Genomic DNA, 15,315 nt, shown 5'->3' on the forward strand with positions numbered 1-15,315 from the left:
CCAAATTAGTTAGCATATAGTGCAACAATGATTTCAGGAGTAGATTCCTTAATGCCCCTTGCCCATTTAGCTCATCCCCCCTCCCACAACCCTTCCAGTAACCCTCTGTTTGTTCTCCACATTTAAGAGTCTCTTCTGTTTTGTCCCCCCTCCCTGTTTTTATATTATTTTTGCATCCCTTCCCTTATGTTCATCTATTCTGTGTCTTAAAGTCCTCATATGAGTGAAGTCATACGACGTTTGTCTTTTTCTGACTAATTTTGCTTAGCATAATACCCTCTAGTTCCATCCATGTAGTTGCAAATGGCAAGATTTCATTCTTTTTGATTGCTGAGTAACGCTCCATTGTATATATATACCACATCTTCTTTATCCATTCATCCATCGATGGACATTGGATTCTTTCCATACTTTGGCTATTGTTGATTGTGCTGCTATAAACATTGGGATGCATGTGTCCCTTTGAAACAGCATACCTGTATCCCTTGGATAAATACCTAGTAGTGTAATTGCTGGGTCATAGGGTAGTTCTATTTTTATAAAGTTTTTATTTTTTAATACTTCTACTTTGTTTATACAACTCCCAGTGATGATGGCCAGTGCAGACTCCTTTAGGAAGTCCCTGTGTCCACCAGAAGTTGGGAGAAATCTGAACTGAGTGGGGCTAGGAATCAAAAGCACCTTGATCCCCATTACTTACCTTAAGTAATGCTGACTTGCTGACTTTTAGTCAGACTCACTTTCTCTACTGCCAATGTCAGCAGTGAATTTGTACCTGACCAATCTCAACTTAAATGAATATGGGTTTACCTCCTGCCCCATTCTGTAGGGCTTTTCAGCCCTAATGGTCTACATATCCGCACCAAACTGTCCTCCTACAAGTGGCTATAATTTAATCCTTAAACATAGTTTCAAAAGAACAAATTTCTGACCCCAATTTTAACACAAAGGATAGAACTCAAGAACTCATAATAAAGAATTTTTTTTTTTTTTTTTTTTTTTGGAATTTAACTTTTCTTTTTTTTCTTTTTTTTTTTTATAATATATGAAATATATTGTCCAAATTGGTTTCCATAAAACACCCAGTGCTCATCCCAAAAGGTGCCCTCCTCAATACCCATCACCCACCCTCTCCTCCCTCCCACCCCCCATCAACCCTCAGTTTGTTCTCAGTTTTTAACAGTCTCTTATGCTTTGGCTCTCTCCCACTCTAACCTCTTTTTTTTTTTTTTTCTTTTTTCCTCCCCCTCCCCCATGGGTTCCTGTTACGTTTCTCAGGATCCACATAAGAGTGAAACCATATGGTATCTGTCTTTCTCTGTATGGCTTATTTCACTTAGCATCACACTCTCCAGTTCCATCCACGTTGCTACAAAAGGCCATATTTCATTTTTTCTCATTTCCACGTAGTATTCCATTGTGTATATAAACCACAATTTCTTTATCCATTCATAAGTTGATGGACATTTAGGCTCTTTCCATAATTTGGCTATTGTTGAGAGTGCTGCTATGAACATTGGGGTACAAGTGCCCTTATGCATCAGTACTCCTGTATCCCTTGGATAAATTCCTAGCAGTGCTATTGCTGGGTCATAGGGTAGGTCTATTTTTAATTTTCTGAGGAACCTCCACACTGCTTTCCAGAGCGGCTGCACCAATTTGCATTCCCACCAACAGTGCAAGAGGGTTCCCGTTTCTCCACATCCTCGCCAGCATCTATAGTCTCCTGATTTGTTCATTTTGGCCACTCTGACTGGCGTGAGGTGATACCTGAGTGTGGTTTTGATTTGTATTTCCCTGATAAGGAGTGACGCTGAACATCTTTTCATGTGCCTGTTGGCCATCCGGATGTCTTCTTTAGAGAAGTGTCTATTCATGTTTTCTGCCCATTTCTTCACTGGGTTATTTGTTTTTCGGGTGTGGAGTTTGGTGAGCTCTTTATAGATTCTGGACACTAGCCCTTTGTCCCATATGTCATTTGCAAATATCTTTTCCCATTCTGTTGGTTGCCTTTTAGTTTTGTTGGTTGTTTCCTTTGCTGTGCAGAAGCTTTTTATCTTCATAAGGTCCCAGTAATTCACTTTTGCTTTTAATTCCCTTGCCTTTGGGGATGTGTCGAGTAAGAGATTGCTACGGCTGAGGTCAGAGAGGTCTTTTCCTGCTTTCTCCTCTAAGGTTTTGATGGTTTCCTGTCTCACATTCAGGTCCTTTATCCATTTTGAGTTTATTTTTGTGAATGGTGTGAGAAAGTGGTCTAGTTTCAACCTTCTGCATGTTGCTGTCCAGTTCTCCCAGCACCATTTGTTAAAGAGGCTGTCTTTTTTCCATTGGATGTTCTTTCCTGCTTTGTCAAAGATGAGTTGACCATACGTTTGTGCGTCTAGTTCTGGGGTTTCTATTCTATTCCATTGGTCTATGTGTCTGTTTTTGTGCCAATACCATGCTGCCTTGATAATGACAGCTTTGTAGTAGAGGCTAAAGTCTGGGATTGTGATGCCTCCTGCTTTGGTCTTCTTCTTCAAAATTCCTTTGGCTATTCGGGGCCTTTTGTGGTTCCATATGAATTTTAGGATTGTTTGTTCTAGTTTCGAGAAGAATGCTGGTGCAATTTTGATTGGGATTGCATTGAATGTGTAGATAGCTTTGGGTAGTATTGACATTTTGACAATATTTATTTTTCCAATCCATGAGCAGGGAATGTCTTTCCATTTCTTTAAATCTTCTTCAATTTCCTTCGTAAGTTTCTATAGTTTTCAGCATACAGATCCTTTACATCTTTGGTTAGATTTATTCCTAGGTATTTTATACTTCTTGGTGCAATTGTGAATGGGATCAGTTTCTTTATTTGTCTTTCTGTTCTTCATTGTTAGTGTATAAGAATGCAACTGATTTCTGTACATTGATTTTGTATCCTGCGACTTTGCTGAATTCATGTATCAATTCTAGCAGACTTTTGGTGGAGTCTATCGGATTTTCCATGTATAATATCATGTCATCTGCAAAAAGCGAAAGCTTGACTTCATCTTTGCCAATTTTGATGCCTTTGATTTCCTTTTGTTGTCTGATTGCTGATGCTAGAACTTCCAGCACTATGTGAAACAACAGCGGTGAGAGTGGGCATCCCTGTCGTGTTCCTGATCTCAGGGAAAAAGCTCTCAGTTTTTCCCCGTTGAGGATGATGTTAGCTGTGGGCTTTTCATAAATGGCTTTTATGATCTTTAAGTATGTTCCTTCTATCCCGACGTTCTCAAGGGTTTTTATTAAGAAAGGGTGCTGGATTTGGTCAAAGGCCTTTTCTGCATCGATTGACAGGATCATATGGTTCTTCTCTTTTTTTTTTGTTAATGTGATGTATCACGTTGACTGATTTGCGAATGTTGAACCAGCCCTGCATCCCAGGAATGAATCCCACTTGATCATGGTGAATAATTCTTTTTATATGCTGTTGAATTCGATTTGCTAGTATCTTGTTGAGAATTTTTGCATCCATATTCATCAGGGATATTGGCCGGTAGTTCTCTTTTTTTTACTGGGTCTCTGTCTGTTTTAGGAATCAAAGGAATACTGGCTTCATAGAATGAGTCTGGAAGTTTTCCTTCCCTTTCTATTTCTTGGAATAGCTTGAGAAGGATAGGTATTATCTCTGCTTTAAACGTCTGGTAGAACTCCCCTGGGAAGCCATCTGGTCCTGGACTCTTATTTGTTGGGAGATTTTTGATAACCGATTCAATTTCTTCGCTGGTTATGGGTCTGTTCAAGCTTTCTATTTCCTCCTGATTGAGTTTTGGAAGAGTGTGGGTGTTCAGGAATTTGTCCATGTCTTCCAGGTTGTCCAATTTGTTGGCATATAATTTTTCATACTATTCCCTGATAATTGTTTGTATCTCTGAGGGATTGGTTGTAATAATTCCATTTTCATTCATGATTTTATCTATTTGGGTCATCTCCCTTTTCTTTTTGAGAAGCCTGGCTAGAGGTTTGTCAATTTTGTTTATTTTTTCAAAAAACTAACTCTTGGTTTCGTTGATCTGCTCTACATTTTTTTAGACTCTATATTGTTTATTTCTGCTCTGATCTTTATTATTTCTCTTCTTCTGCTGGGTTTAGGCTGCCTTTGCTGTTCTGCTTCTATTTCCTTTAGGTGTGCTTTTAGATTTTGTATTTGGGATTTTTCTTGTTTCTTGAGATAGGCCTGGATTGCAATGTATTTTCCTCTCAGGACTGCCTTCGCTGCATCCCAAAGCGTTTGGATTGTTGTATTTTCATTTTCGTTTGTTTCCATATATTTTTTAATTTCTTCTCTAATTGCCTGGTTGACCCACTCATTCGTTAGTAGGGTGTTCTTTAACCTCCATGCTTTTGGAGGTTTTCCAGACTTTTTTCTGTGGTTGATTTCAAGCTTCATAGCATTGTGGTCTGAAAGTATGCATGGTATAATTTCAATTCTGGTAAACTTATGGAGGGCTGTTTTGTGACCCAGTATATGATCTATCTTGGAGAATGTTCCATGTGCACTCGAGAAGAAAGTATATTCTGTTGCTTTGGGATGCAGAGTTCTAAATATATCTGTCAAGTCCATCTGATCCAATGTCTCATTCAGGGCCCTTGTTTCTTTATTGATTGTGTGTCTAGATGATCTATCCATTTCTGTAAGTGGGGTGTTAAAGTCCCCTGCAATTACCACATTCTTATCAATAAGGTTGCTTATGTTTATGAGTAGTTGTTTTATATATTTGGGGGCTCAGGTATTCGGCGCATAGACATTTATAATTGTTAGCTCTTCCTGATGGATAGACCCTGTAACTATTATATAATGTCCTTCTTCATCTCTTGTTACAGCCTTTAATTTAAAGTCTAGTTTGTCTGATATAAGTATGGCTACTCCAGCTTTCTTTTGGCTTCCAGTAGCATGATAAATAGTTCTCCATCCCCTCACTCTCAATCTAAAGGTGTCCTCAGGTCTAAAATGAGTCTCTTGTAGACAGCAAATAGATGGGTCTTGTTTTTTTATCCATTCTGATACCCTATGTCTTTTGGTTGGCGCATTTAATCCATTTACATTCAGTGTTATTATAGAAAGATACAGGTTTAGAGTCATTGTGATGTCTGTATGTTTTATGCTTGTAGTGATGTCTCTGGTATTTTGTCTCACAGGGTCCCCCTTAGGATCTCTTGTAGGGCTGGTTTAGTGGTGACAAATTCCTTCAGTTTTTGTTTGTTTGGGAAGACCTTTATCTCTCCTTCTATTCTAAATGACAGACTTGCTGGATAAAGGATTCTCGGCTGCATATTTTTTCTGTCTAGCACACTGAAAATCTCGTGCCAATTCTTTCTGGCCTGCCAAGTTTCAAAAGACAGATCAGTCACGAGTCTTATTGGTCTCCCTTTATATGTGAGGGCACGTTTACCCCTTGCTGCTTTCAGAATTTTCTCTTTATCCTTGTATTTTGCCAGTTTCACTATGATATGTCGTGCAGAAGATCGATTCAAGTTCCGTCTGAAGGGAGTTCTCTGTGCCTCTTGGATTTCAATGCCTTTTTCCTTCCCCAGATCAGGGAAGTTCTCAGCTATTATTTCTTCAAGTACCCCTTCAGCACCTTTCCCTCTCTCTTCCTCCTCTGGGATACCAATTATGCGTATATTATCTCTTTTTAGTGTATCACTTAGTTCTCTAATTTTCCCCTCATACTCCTGGATTTTTTTATCTCTCTTTCTCTCAGCTTCCTCTTTTTCCATAACTTTATCTTCTAGTTCACCTATTCTCTCCTCTGCCTCTTCAATCCGAGCTGTCGTCATTTCCATTTTGTTTTGCATTTCATTTAAAGCGTTTTTCAGCTCCTCATGACTGTTCCTTAGTCCCTTGATCTCTGTAGCAAGGGATTCTCTGCTGTCCTGTATACTGTTTTCAAGCCCGGCGATTAATTTTATGACTATTATTCTAAATTCACTTTCTGTTATATTATTTAAATCCTTTTTGATCAGCTCATTAGCTGTTGTTATTTCCTGGAGATTCTTCTGAGGGGAATTCTTCCGCTTGGTCATTTTGGATAGTCCCTGGAGTGGTGAGGACCTGCAGGGCACTTCCCCTGTGCTGTGGTGTATAACTGGAGTTGGTGGGCGGGGCCGCAGTCCGACCTGATGTCTGCCCCCAGCCCACCGCTGGGGCCACAGTCAAACTGGTGTGTGCCTTCTCTTCCCCTCTCCTAGGGGCGGGATTCATTGTGGGGTGGCGTGGCCCGTCTTGGCTACTTGCACACTGCCAGGCTTGTGATGCTGGGGATCTGGCGTATTAGCTGGGGTGGGTAGGCAAGGTGCACGGGGGCAGGAGGGGCAGGCTTAGCTCACTTCTCCTTAGGTGACCCACTTCAGGAGGGGCCCTGTGGCAGCGGGAGGGAGTCAGATCCGCTGCCGGAGGTTTGGCTCCGCAGAAGCACAGAGTTGGGTGTTTGCGCGGAGCGAGCAAGTTCCCTGGCAGGAACTGGTTCTCTTTGGGATTTTGGCTGAGGGATGGGCGGGGGAGATGGTGCTGGCGAGCGCCTTTGTTCCCCACCAAACTGAGCTCTGTCGTCCGGGGGGCTCAGCAGCTCTCCCTCCCTTTGTCCTCCAGCCTTCCCGCTTTCTGAGCAGAGCTGTTAACTTATGACCTCCCAGATGCTAAGTCACGCTTGCTGTCGGAACACAGTCCGTCAGGCCCCTCCTCTTTTGCAAGCCAGACTCCGGGGCTCTGCTTGGCCGGCGAGCCGCCCCTCCGCCCCGGCTCCCTCCCGCCAGTCCGTGGAGCATGCACCGCCTCGCCGCCCTTCCTACCCTCTTCCGTGGGCCTCTCGTCTTCGCATGGCTCCGGCGACTCCGTTCTGCTAATCCTCTGGCGGTTTTCTGGGTTATTTAGGCAGGTGTAGGTGGAATCTAATTGATCAGCAGGACGCGCGGTGAGCCCAGCGTCCTCCTACGCTGCCATCTTCCCTCCCCCTCCAATGAAGAATTTTCTAATATTCACACCAGTGGATTGAAGCAGATCTCCATAATGGGAAACTGAAATGAACCATCTCAGGCTAATGAAATCACATACGTACAGGTTTTAGCTAAGAAAGTAGCAGGCAAGGGATAACCCAGGACAGCTTAAAAGCTCTGCTCTTGGGAAGACCTTAATCATATGGGGCAGCAGGTAAGATCAAACCAAGAGTGTGGCTCTGTTCCAAAAACTCAGGTCTCCTACACAAGGGATCAAATAAGTATGCAGTATAGAAAAGTGACATAGGTGTACAGTGGCTCTTTTTTTCTCTCTCAAATTGTTCCTTGAAAATAAGAATTCTGTAAGATTGGGAGCCATTTCATCCTACAGAAGTGCAATCCACTTGTTACTGGGCCAGTGTTACTGCCATACCTTTCACAGATGTGGTAATACTTCTCATCCTGTATGCCATCCTGAATGGGCACATTTACACTGTAGTACCGTCCCTTTCCTAAGCCAACATCAGACACGTCACCTGTTCCTGTGAAAGAGAGGAGCGCCATGAACAGTTTTAAGAATACCAACATTAGACAACTTGAAGGATTCTGATAGGAATGCAAAAGAATAAAAGGCCAAGTAGAAGAACAGTCTTAGATTAATTATGGTTTCTAAGAGTGTGAAATTAAGAAAAACAATATAGAGAAGTAACTGCTGTAAACAATGTTGGGGAAAGAGGAAAACCTTAAGACAATGGGAAAAAACTTAGTTTCCGTTTTGCTAGATCAAGTTAGACAAAAAGATTAACTCCTTTGCTTGACTTTTCATATGCCTTTGATTGATATAATATTAATATATCATTGCACTTATTAGGATGTTAGGAGTTACACAGTTACACTGTCCTATGTGATAAGACAGTAAGTGTAAGTGAGCTGTCTGTTGACAGTCCATAAAAGTCATCTGGAAAAAGAAGCAGTATTATATTCCTCCTATCATTGTTGCCTGAAATGACCTGTGTTAAAATTTTGGATAAAGTAGCACCAATGAAGTATTAATAGCATGTAACTATCCAGATATTAAATATAAGAGATGTATAGAAGAACTGCAGTATTTATTCCTCAGATGTAATACTGAGTACACAGATTACTTGCCTGGGAAAAATCCTGGGGAGAATTTGTGTAGGGACACTGTCATGACTTTAGAGGTGAAACTGAAGGCATCTTCTACACCTAGCAGAGGAAAAAAAAACAGCAGAAGAATCACTTCATATATGCAACTCCCGTTTTCAACAACTGAAATGCTAGGAAGTAGCTGTGGGAAGTAAGAGAGAGGATAGCAATAATAAAACTAACAAGCTGAGGATTAAAAGGAACAAAACCCTCCAGTCTTTGATCTCTTGTTGGTACAGGATGAGGTAGAACTTTGGCCCCCAGAGAAGTTTTGGGGTTCTTTTTTACATTCATGGAAAGTTATAACTGGACTTCTCCTTTCCAAGCAACAGGATGTCCAGGCTCCCTTAGACAACCTCTTCTAAAGGGTGGGGAAGGCTCGAGCTCAGAATCGAAGCATTATGAACAGAGCTGAATAGAGGACTGGCACCATCTTGGAAGTTTTATGTTTTGTTTTAGTGGTTCCAGTTAAATTCTTGGGATTTTTTTTTTCAAAGAAGTAAAATGTGGCAACCCTTTGAAAAATATGACCAATACAAACATTAGGCATTATGTAGTGAAAACCTAATTATAAAGTGCTTCTCTATGATACAGATTTGGTTATAAATGCAGTTCACCCAAAGTCTAAGCAGCTTATAGTACACCTTTCTTGCTAAAACATGGAAGGCTAAGAGAGTCCCGCCCTTTTCCCTTAATAGTGTCTTTATAACAAAGTTTTAAAGCTTGAAGAAAGATGGTGGTGGGAAGAACTTTTCTAGAAAGTAGTCTCCTTTCCATTTTAACAGAGGCAGAAAATTAGTATAGAGGCCTGGGAGATAGAAGATACAACTCTTACAAGCCACTGCTTATTCAGATAAATGTACTGCCCACCTCCACACCTTTCCTCCCAGAATCACATAGTGTCATACTATATTCAGATAGTCCATCTGTAAAATGGAGGGACTATTAGCAAATTCATGTACTATCCTTTTTTATATGTCAAATAAAGAAACTGTCGCTGCATTTGCTTAATGTTTTCAGTCTTCATTAGAGGCCAAAAGAGACCTTAGAAAAATATTAACTATATTTGTATATCACAGGCATGTTTGAATTTCCCAAGCCTTATGTTTTGCCCTAGGGAGGCAGTTAAAATCAGTTAAAGGCAGAAACCCATGGGGGAGGGGAAGGAAAAAAAAAAGAGGTTAGAGTGGAAGAGAACCAAAGCATAAGAGACTCTTAAAAACTGAGAACAAACTGAGGGTTGATGGGGGGTGGGAGGGAGGGGAGGGTGGGTGATGGGTATTGAGGAGGGCACCTTTTGGGATGAGCACTGGGTGTTGTATGGAAACCAATTTGACAATAAACTTCATATATTGAAAAAAAAATTAAACAAAATCAGTTAAAGGCTCCAGGCACAAGGCATTAAGTAAACAAAAGAAAACAAAACAAAATATATTAAAATAGCATTTTAACTTAGCGACTGAGGTATTAAACAAGGACAATTCATAACAATCCTGATTATTTATTGATCCAGAAAGGTGGTAACCAATGAGGGTTCCCATTTTCTCACACCCTGACTAGCACTGGGTGTTATTATTCTTTTTAACCTTAGGCAGAAAAAATGATCTTGTTTAATTTGCCTTTCTCTGAGTGTTGAGCACTTTTTATGTTTAGTAGCTATTTGTATCTCCTCTGATGGGAAATGCCATTAGGTATTGTTAGCAAATCATACTTTAAAAAAAGGACAGAGACAGATAGGTGGAGGGTATGGGGCTTGCTGTGAAAGAGAACAGTGGTTAGGAAAACAAAAGAAGGTGAAGGAAGGTGAGGACAGGCTAAGAGTGCTTGTGAAGCCACCACAGGATGCTAGTTATGGAATCATGGGAGATTTAAAATGAACCAAATGTGTAAGAGTTTGGAGGCGGGGCAGAGGTCACTGGAAGGGAGGTGCTGAAGAGGGGAAATAAACTGAAATGAAACACACCATAAAAGTTGGCTAAAGCAGGAAACTCTAAATGGTGTAGAAATAACATTGCAAATGGAAAGAACGGTTTCAGGTGACAGTCATTTCATTCTTACATGGTTCAATAGAGTTGATTCTATTCTTGAGCTCTGATACTAATAGTTTGAATTTCATAATATTCATTCATTCAACAAATATTTTACTGAACCACTGCTATATGCAGAGTTCTGTTTGTTCAAGCCATTGTGCAGGACAGAAAGAAGTAAACAACTTGATCTCTGCTCTGGAGGAACTGAAAGTTCCTATGGGAGGAGAAGACACAGACACATTAAAGATTTAACTAACAATACAAGACAATATATAATTAAATATCAAATCAGCGATATAAACAATATAGGACTTGAGGAGGGAAGAGAACACTGGGGTTGGAGTAGTCAGGGCAAATCTGCTAGTGTTACAATTTGAGCTCCTGGGTAGAACTTGGAAGAAAAAGCAAAACTAAATTAGGAAAAAGTAATGCAAAGTCAGAGAGGTGGGAATACTGAGACATGTCTGGGGATCACTGAGTACAGTAGCCTAGACAGGAAGTAGTGAGAGAGGAGACTGGAGAGAAGAGGTAAGGTCTCTTTCAGGCAGACCTCAAAAGACAGGGTAAAGAATATGGACTTTAGCTTGAAGAGCACTGTTTTTTTTTTTTTTAAAGTGTGGCCTGTGGAACAGCCAGAGTGTTGCTAAAATGTAGATCTGGCATTGCATACCAGACTTACTGGATTTGAATATCTGGTGGATGAGGCCTAGAATTCTGCATTTTAAAACAGGCTTCCCAGAGGTCATCTTGCTACATATGCAGGTTTGAGAACCAATGCTATGGGCCAAGAGTTAGCAAACCAAGAGGCAAATATTTTAGGCTTTGCAGAGCCTACATGGTCTCTACTGCACTTTGTTTTCTTTACAACCTTGTAAGAATGTAAAAAAAAAGTCTTCACTTGCTGGCCATACAAAAACAAGCCATGGGCCAAATGTTACTCTTGTTATAGGCAATAAGGAGTCTCTGAAGGTTTTTGAACCAGGCTGTGTTTTGCATTGGCTAAGTATTCAGATATTTGGTGGACATGGTTCTCAAAGTAGTATGTTGGCTGCTTTAACTCTTTGCTTTTCTCTGTTACCTTCAATTTTCTGTCCCCATTCCTTGGTAGCATCCATCTAGGTGAACTCTTTGGGGAGGTTTTCCTCACAAGTTCTTCCTTCTTTTTCTGTTTTGGCAGGAGAGCTGATTCTAGCCTCTGTCATATGCTATTATTTTCCTCACTTATACCTTGATTATGTTAGTTTGTCTCCAAAAATCCCTGGAACAGGGAAGCAGCAGTCACTGATGTGGGGGAGACTAGGGAATATCCTTAATTAATTTTACCAGCTAAGTGATCCTAGATCAATGGAAGCATGTGGCACACACAGGATGTATTAAAGAAGCAGAGTGTGGGTAACTGTCACTGAAGCTCTACATTGTAGATGGAAAGTACATAGGAGGTTTTGGGTAACATCATTTTGGTGAAGTCTTCTGAAAGGGCATTAATGGGGTAAGGTGAATCAAGATTCTGCTGCTGTTAAAAGTTAGAGGAGATGCCCTGAGTTTGTGTAGCACTAAATATTTTAGTAATACAAAGAAAGTGGTGCAGATTCTGATTACTACATGAGTTGGTATCCCTATCAGTGAAAAATTCTGAATGTTATTCCATCATACACTGATTCAATCTTAAGGGAAGCATCAAGATTGTCTAACTGAAGATTTCACTTAGAACCTATGGAAGTGGCCTGAGGGAGGTGACTGAGCACTGAGTATACACTAGACAGGATTTCCACTTCTTAATGTTTTATACTGGAGAAATTTGCTAGTGGAGGAGAGGTGAGGGGAAATTATAAAAACCTGGTATTTTAAAGCATCTTGCTTAGCGAAGAAGAATTACATCAGTTAGAAGAATCTATTCTACCTACTTCAGGATTCTCAATTAGAAAAATTTCAAAAGTAATAGGCATTTATCCTTTTACCAGTCACCTAGAAGCAGCTTCACTGATAAAAACCTTCTGTCCTAGCAGCAAAGCACCTTTGAATGTGAAGGGCTTACCATCTCCATGGTGCAGATCCAAATCCACATAGAGAATACGGTCAAATTTCCGTCGCAATCGTAATATTCCCAGGACAGCATCATTGAGATAACAAAAACCAGATGCTTCATCTCTGTAAGAAAACAAGTTGCTACAGCCAACAGCCAAAAGCAATCCAAGGGAGTCTTTACAGCCAAGGATCTAACCCTTGAGATCTATTCCCTTACAATTCCCCTTTCTTTTAAGAAAAACAAAAATCTACCTACAAAGAATATATAGTAAATTCGCCCAGAGTGACCAGGGGATGAAGTGTTTTGGTAAGCTAAATATTCAGGTGGATTGGTAACATTTTTCATTTAGGATCCCAAATTTTCAAAGAATTATAATATTATAACTATATTGGTCAAAACAGAACTTTTCTCTAATGATTCAGGAATGATTTAAAAATCTTGTAGTACCCTGGGCTCATCATGATCAACACTGAATGTCCCTTATAGGACTTGAAGAAAGCTAGAATCTAGAAGGGGCCTTAAAGACCATCTTGCTCAGCCAGATGTAGAAGATGACGGAGACTGGAGTCTGTACTGATCCTATGACATAAACTAGAATTGCTTTCTTTCTTTATTCCTTCCTTCCATCCTTCCTTCCTTCCTTCCTTCCTTCCTTCCTTCCTTCCTTCCCCTCCCTTCCTTCCTTCCTTCCTTCCTCTCTCTTCCTTCCTTCCTCCCTCCCTTCCTTCCTTCTTTCCTTCCTTCCTTCCTTCCTTCCTTCCTTCCTTCCTTCCTCCCTTTCTCTTTCTCCCTTCCTTCATTCCTTCCTTCCTTTCTGTAAGTTTTTGCACTTGTTGCTTTAAAAGCTGAATGTAGAATGTACAAACATTCTACATGTGGTTGCCTTTCTGAGGCAGCCTCCTCTAAAGTTATTTTGTTTCCTTCACTAAAATTGTCTTCATTGACTTCACTGGTGTCTTTTCACATTTTTATTGGTGATACTGTGTCACTTTAACCTCTTGTCAACATTAACCTACTCTTTTATTAAGAGTAACCTACTCTTATTAGCCTACTTCTTTTTATTATGTTGCCATTAAGTCTTGCTGAGTAGATGTAAAAAAAAGCATTCTTTTATCATCAAAAGTGTATTATAACTTATTTTTAAGGCCTCATCCTAAATGCTTCAATGTCCTTAGCTTCCACAGACACTTTAAATGTCCAGCCCGTTTTTTCCCAAGTTCTCCCTGATATTTTAATTGAAATGGAATTCTAAGCATGAGCATCATTTAAAAGAGCATTTTTGGTACTATGAGATTATAAGATCTTTCTAGTACCTACACATTGCATAAAATTCTTCATGAAACCTCGTCCATAATAACATTTCATATTCTGAACAATACCCTGGTTTATAGGCTGAGTCAATGAGACAGGTACATTGGCGAGCAGGAAGTTGGTAAAAAATATCACTAAGCATTGAATTTTCTCATGCAGGTGAATTCAGTGATCACCCAGCAAAAAAAAAAAAAAAAAAAAAAAAAAAAAAAGAAAAGAAAAGAAAAGAAAAGAAAAGAAAAGCTTGGCCTTAGATACGCAACCAGGAAGAAACCAATAAGAGAAAAAGATTTGCCCACCCATGAATTCTTTGTAAATAAGAGGTAAATATGTGACTTTGAAAGTTTTTGGATGCTATTTTCCAATTATGAAAAGCTTACATTTTATAAGTCTACTGTTTAGCATATCAAAAAAGAGAAACATCAATAACTTTTGGATAGGTGAGATGGAACATTAAGTGTTAGGCAGAAAGAGTAGCATACAGCATAGGGAATATAGATAATATCGTAATAACTTCATAAGGTGACAGACTGTAACTAGACTTATTCTGGGGATCATTTCATAATGTATAAAAATGTCAAATCACTATCATGTACACTTGAAACCAACAGGACATCGTATGTCAATTATACTTCAATAAAAAGTGAATAAGAGGAGGGAGCTGGGGGGGAGGAGAAATACAAATCAATATAGGACATATTTTTTCCCCTCAGAGCCTATAATTAAGTTAGGGAGACAAGTCATAAGTACAGAAAAACAAAACCAAAAAACAAAGAAAGCAATCAGAAATAACATGGCATATAAAGAAGAATACTTGCCTCTAAAAGACTCCTGGCCCCCTTTCTTTCCTTTGAGATGTTCTTTGTTAATGAACATCCTCCCTATCATGATAGTTTGAATAATAATAATGATGACGATGTTGTCTGTAATTCAGAAAGGTCTTTGCATGTAATATTTTCCTAATATTTTCTTAAAGGAGCTCTATTCTCATTAGATTATAGAAATAACTGCTTACATAAGTAGAATCTTCCTAAAATTTTCAGAAAATAAGGACATTAAACTTCAAGACTTTTAATGTGCTAAAAGTATTCCTATAAAAACAAACTCAGTTTGTTGAATTTAAGAATTCAAGTTGGCATAATTTAGGTAAGTCTTTGGCAGATAAGACTGATTTAATAAATTTGGTTTACTAAAATCAGCTATGACTTTTCTAATTTATACATGTTAAGTATAATATACATGTAGATTTTTATTCTACTTAAATATATTCTTCCTAAATTTATACAGGTTCATTAATTAATTGAGCTAACATTACCTCTACTAAATGTTTGAGACTATGACAAACAAATTTGTTTAGATTGAGTCATTATTGTGATGAACTTTATTTTAACAGTAGTTATGTTTTGTAGTATGTCAGCTTGAAGATAATTTATAAGATCTTTAGGTAACTGAAAACTTTGGGTGGTATTAAACTGAGTTAATTAATGGATATTCATTAGATCCCTAGACCATTTCTAACTAAGAGAATGCATTAATTGCTAGGCATAATTTCGGGTTTATATGCTTTTGCTTCTTATTTTTACATCCTACAGAGAAACTGCATGTATTTGGTTCGGTTAATGAACATGTTCTTTTTGGCCACTAACAGAAGTTGTACTATAAAGGATGTGTATGCATATAGAAATTGGTAGAAGATTCATAGAAAGGGAATTTTATTTGTTGAGATCAAAGTTGGCTAAGGTTTGATGGGCTTATTAGATTTCCAAAAATAACTTCAATATTAAATATTATACTTATGCAAAACTAGAATTTGCTTTTCATTTTAACATG

At 39.1% G+C, this 15,315-nt stretch overlaps 1 protein-coding gene across 11 annotated transcripts in view; it reads right to left on the reverse strand.

Moving 5' to 3' along the window:
- HDAC8 (histone deacetylase 8) overlaps window positions 1–15,315 on the reverse strand; it is a 243,617-nt gene that overhangs the window by 169,705 nt on the left and 58,597 nt on the right. For all 11 annotated transcript variants that reach the window (XM_045472535.1, XM_045472534.1, XM_045472538.1 and 8 more), the window contains 3 exons: window positions 12,184–12,296; window positions 8,101–8,178; window positions 7,385–7,493 (listed from right to left, as the gene is read on the reverse strand). In XM_045472535.1, the coding sequence (XP_045328491.1) occupies window positions 7,385–7,493; window positions 8,101–8,178; window positions 12,184–12,296 (300 nt within the window). The remainder of the gene's footprint in view (window positions 1–7,384; window positions 7,494–8,100; window positions 8,179–12,183; window positions 12,297–15,315) is intronic.

Source organism: Leopardus geoffroyi, chromosome X, assembly GCF_018350155.1.
Source record: "Leopardus geoffroyi isolate Oge1 chromosome X, O.geoffroyi_Oge1_pat1.0, whole genome shotgun sequence".
Taxonomy (NCBI): Eukaryota; Metazoa; Chordata; class Mammalia; order Carnivora; family Felidae; genus Leopardus; species Leopardus geoffroyi.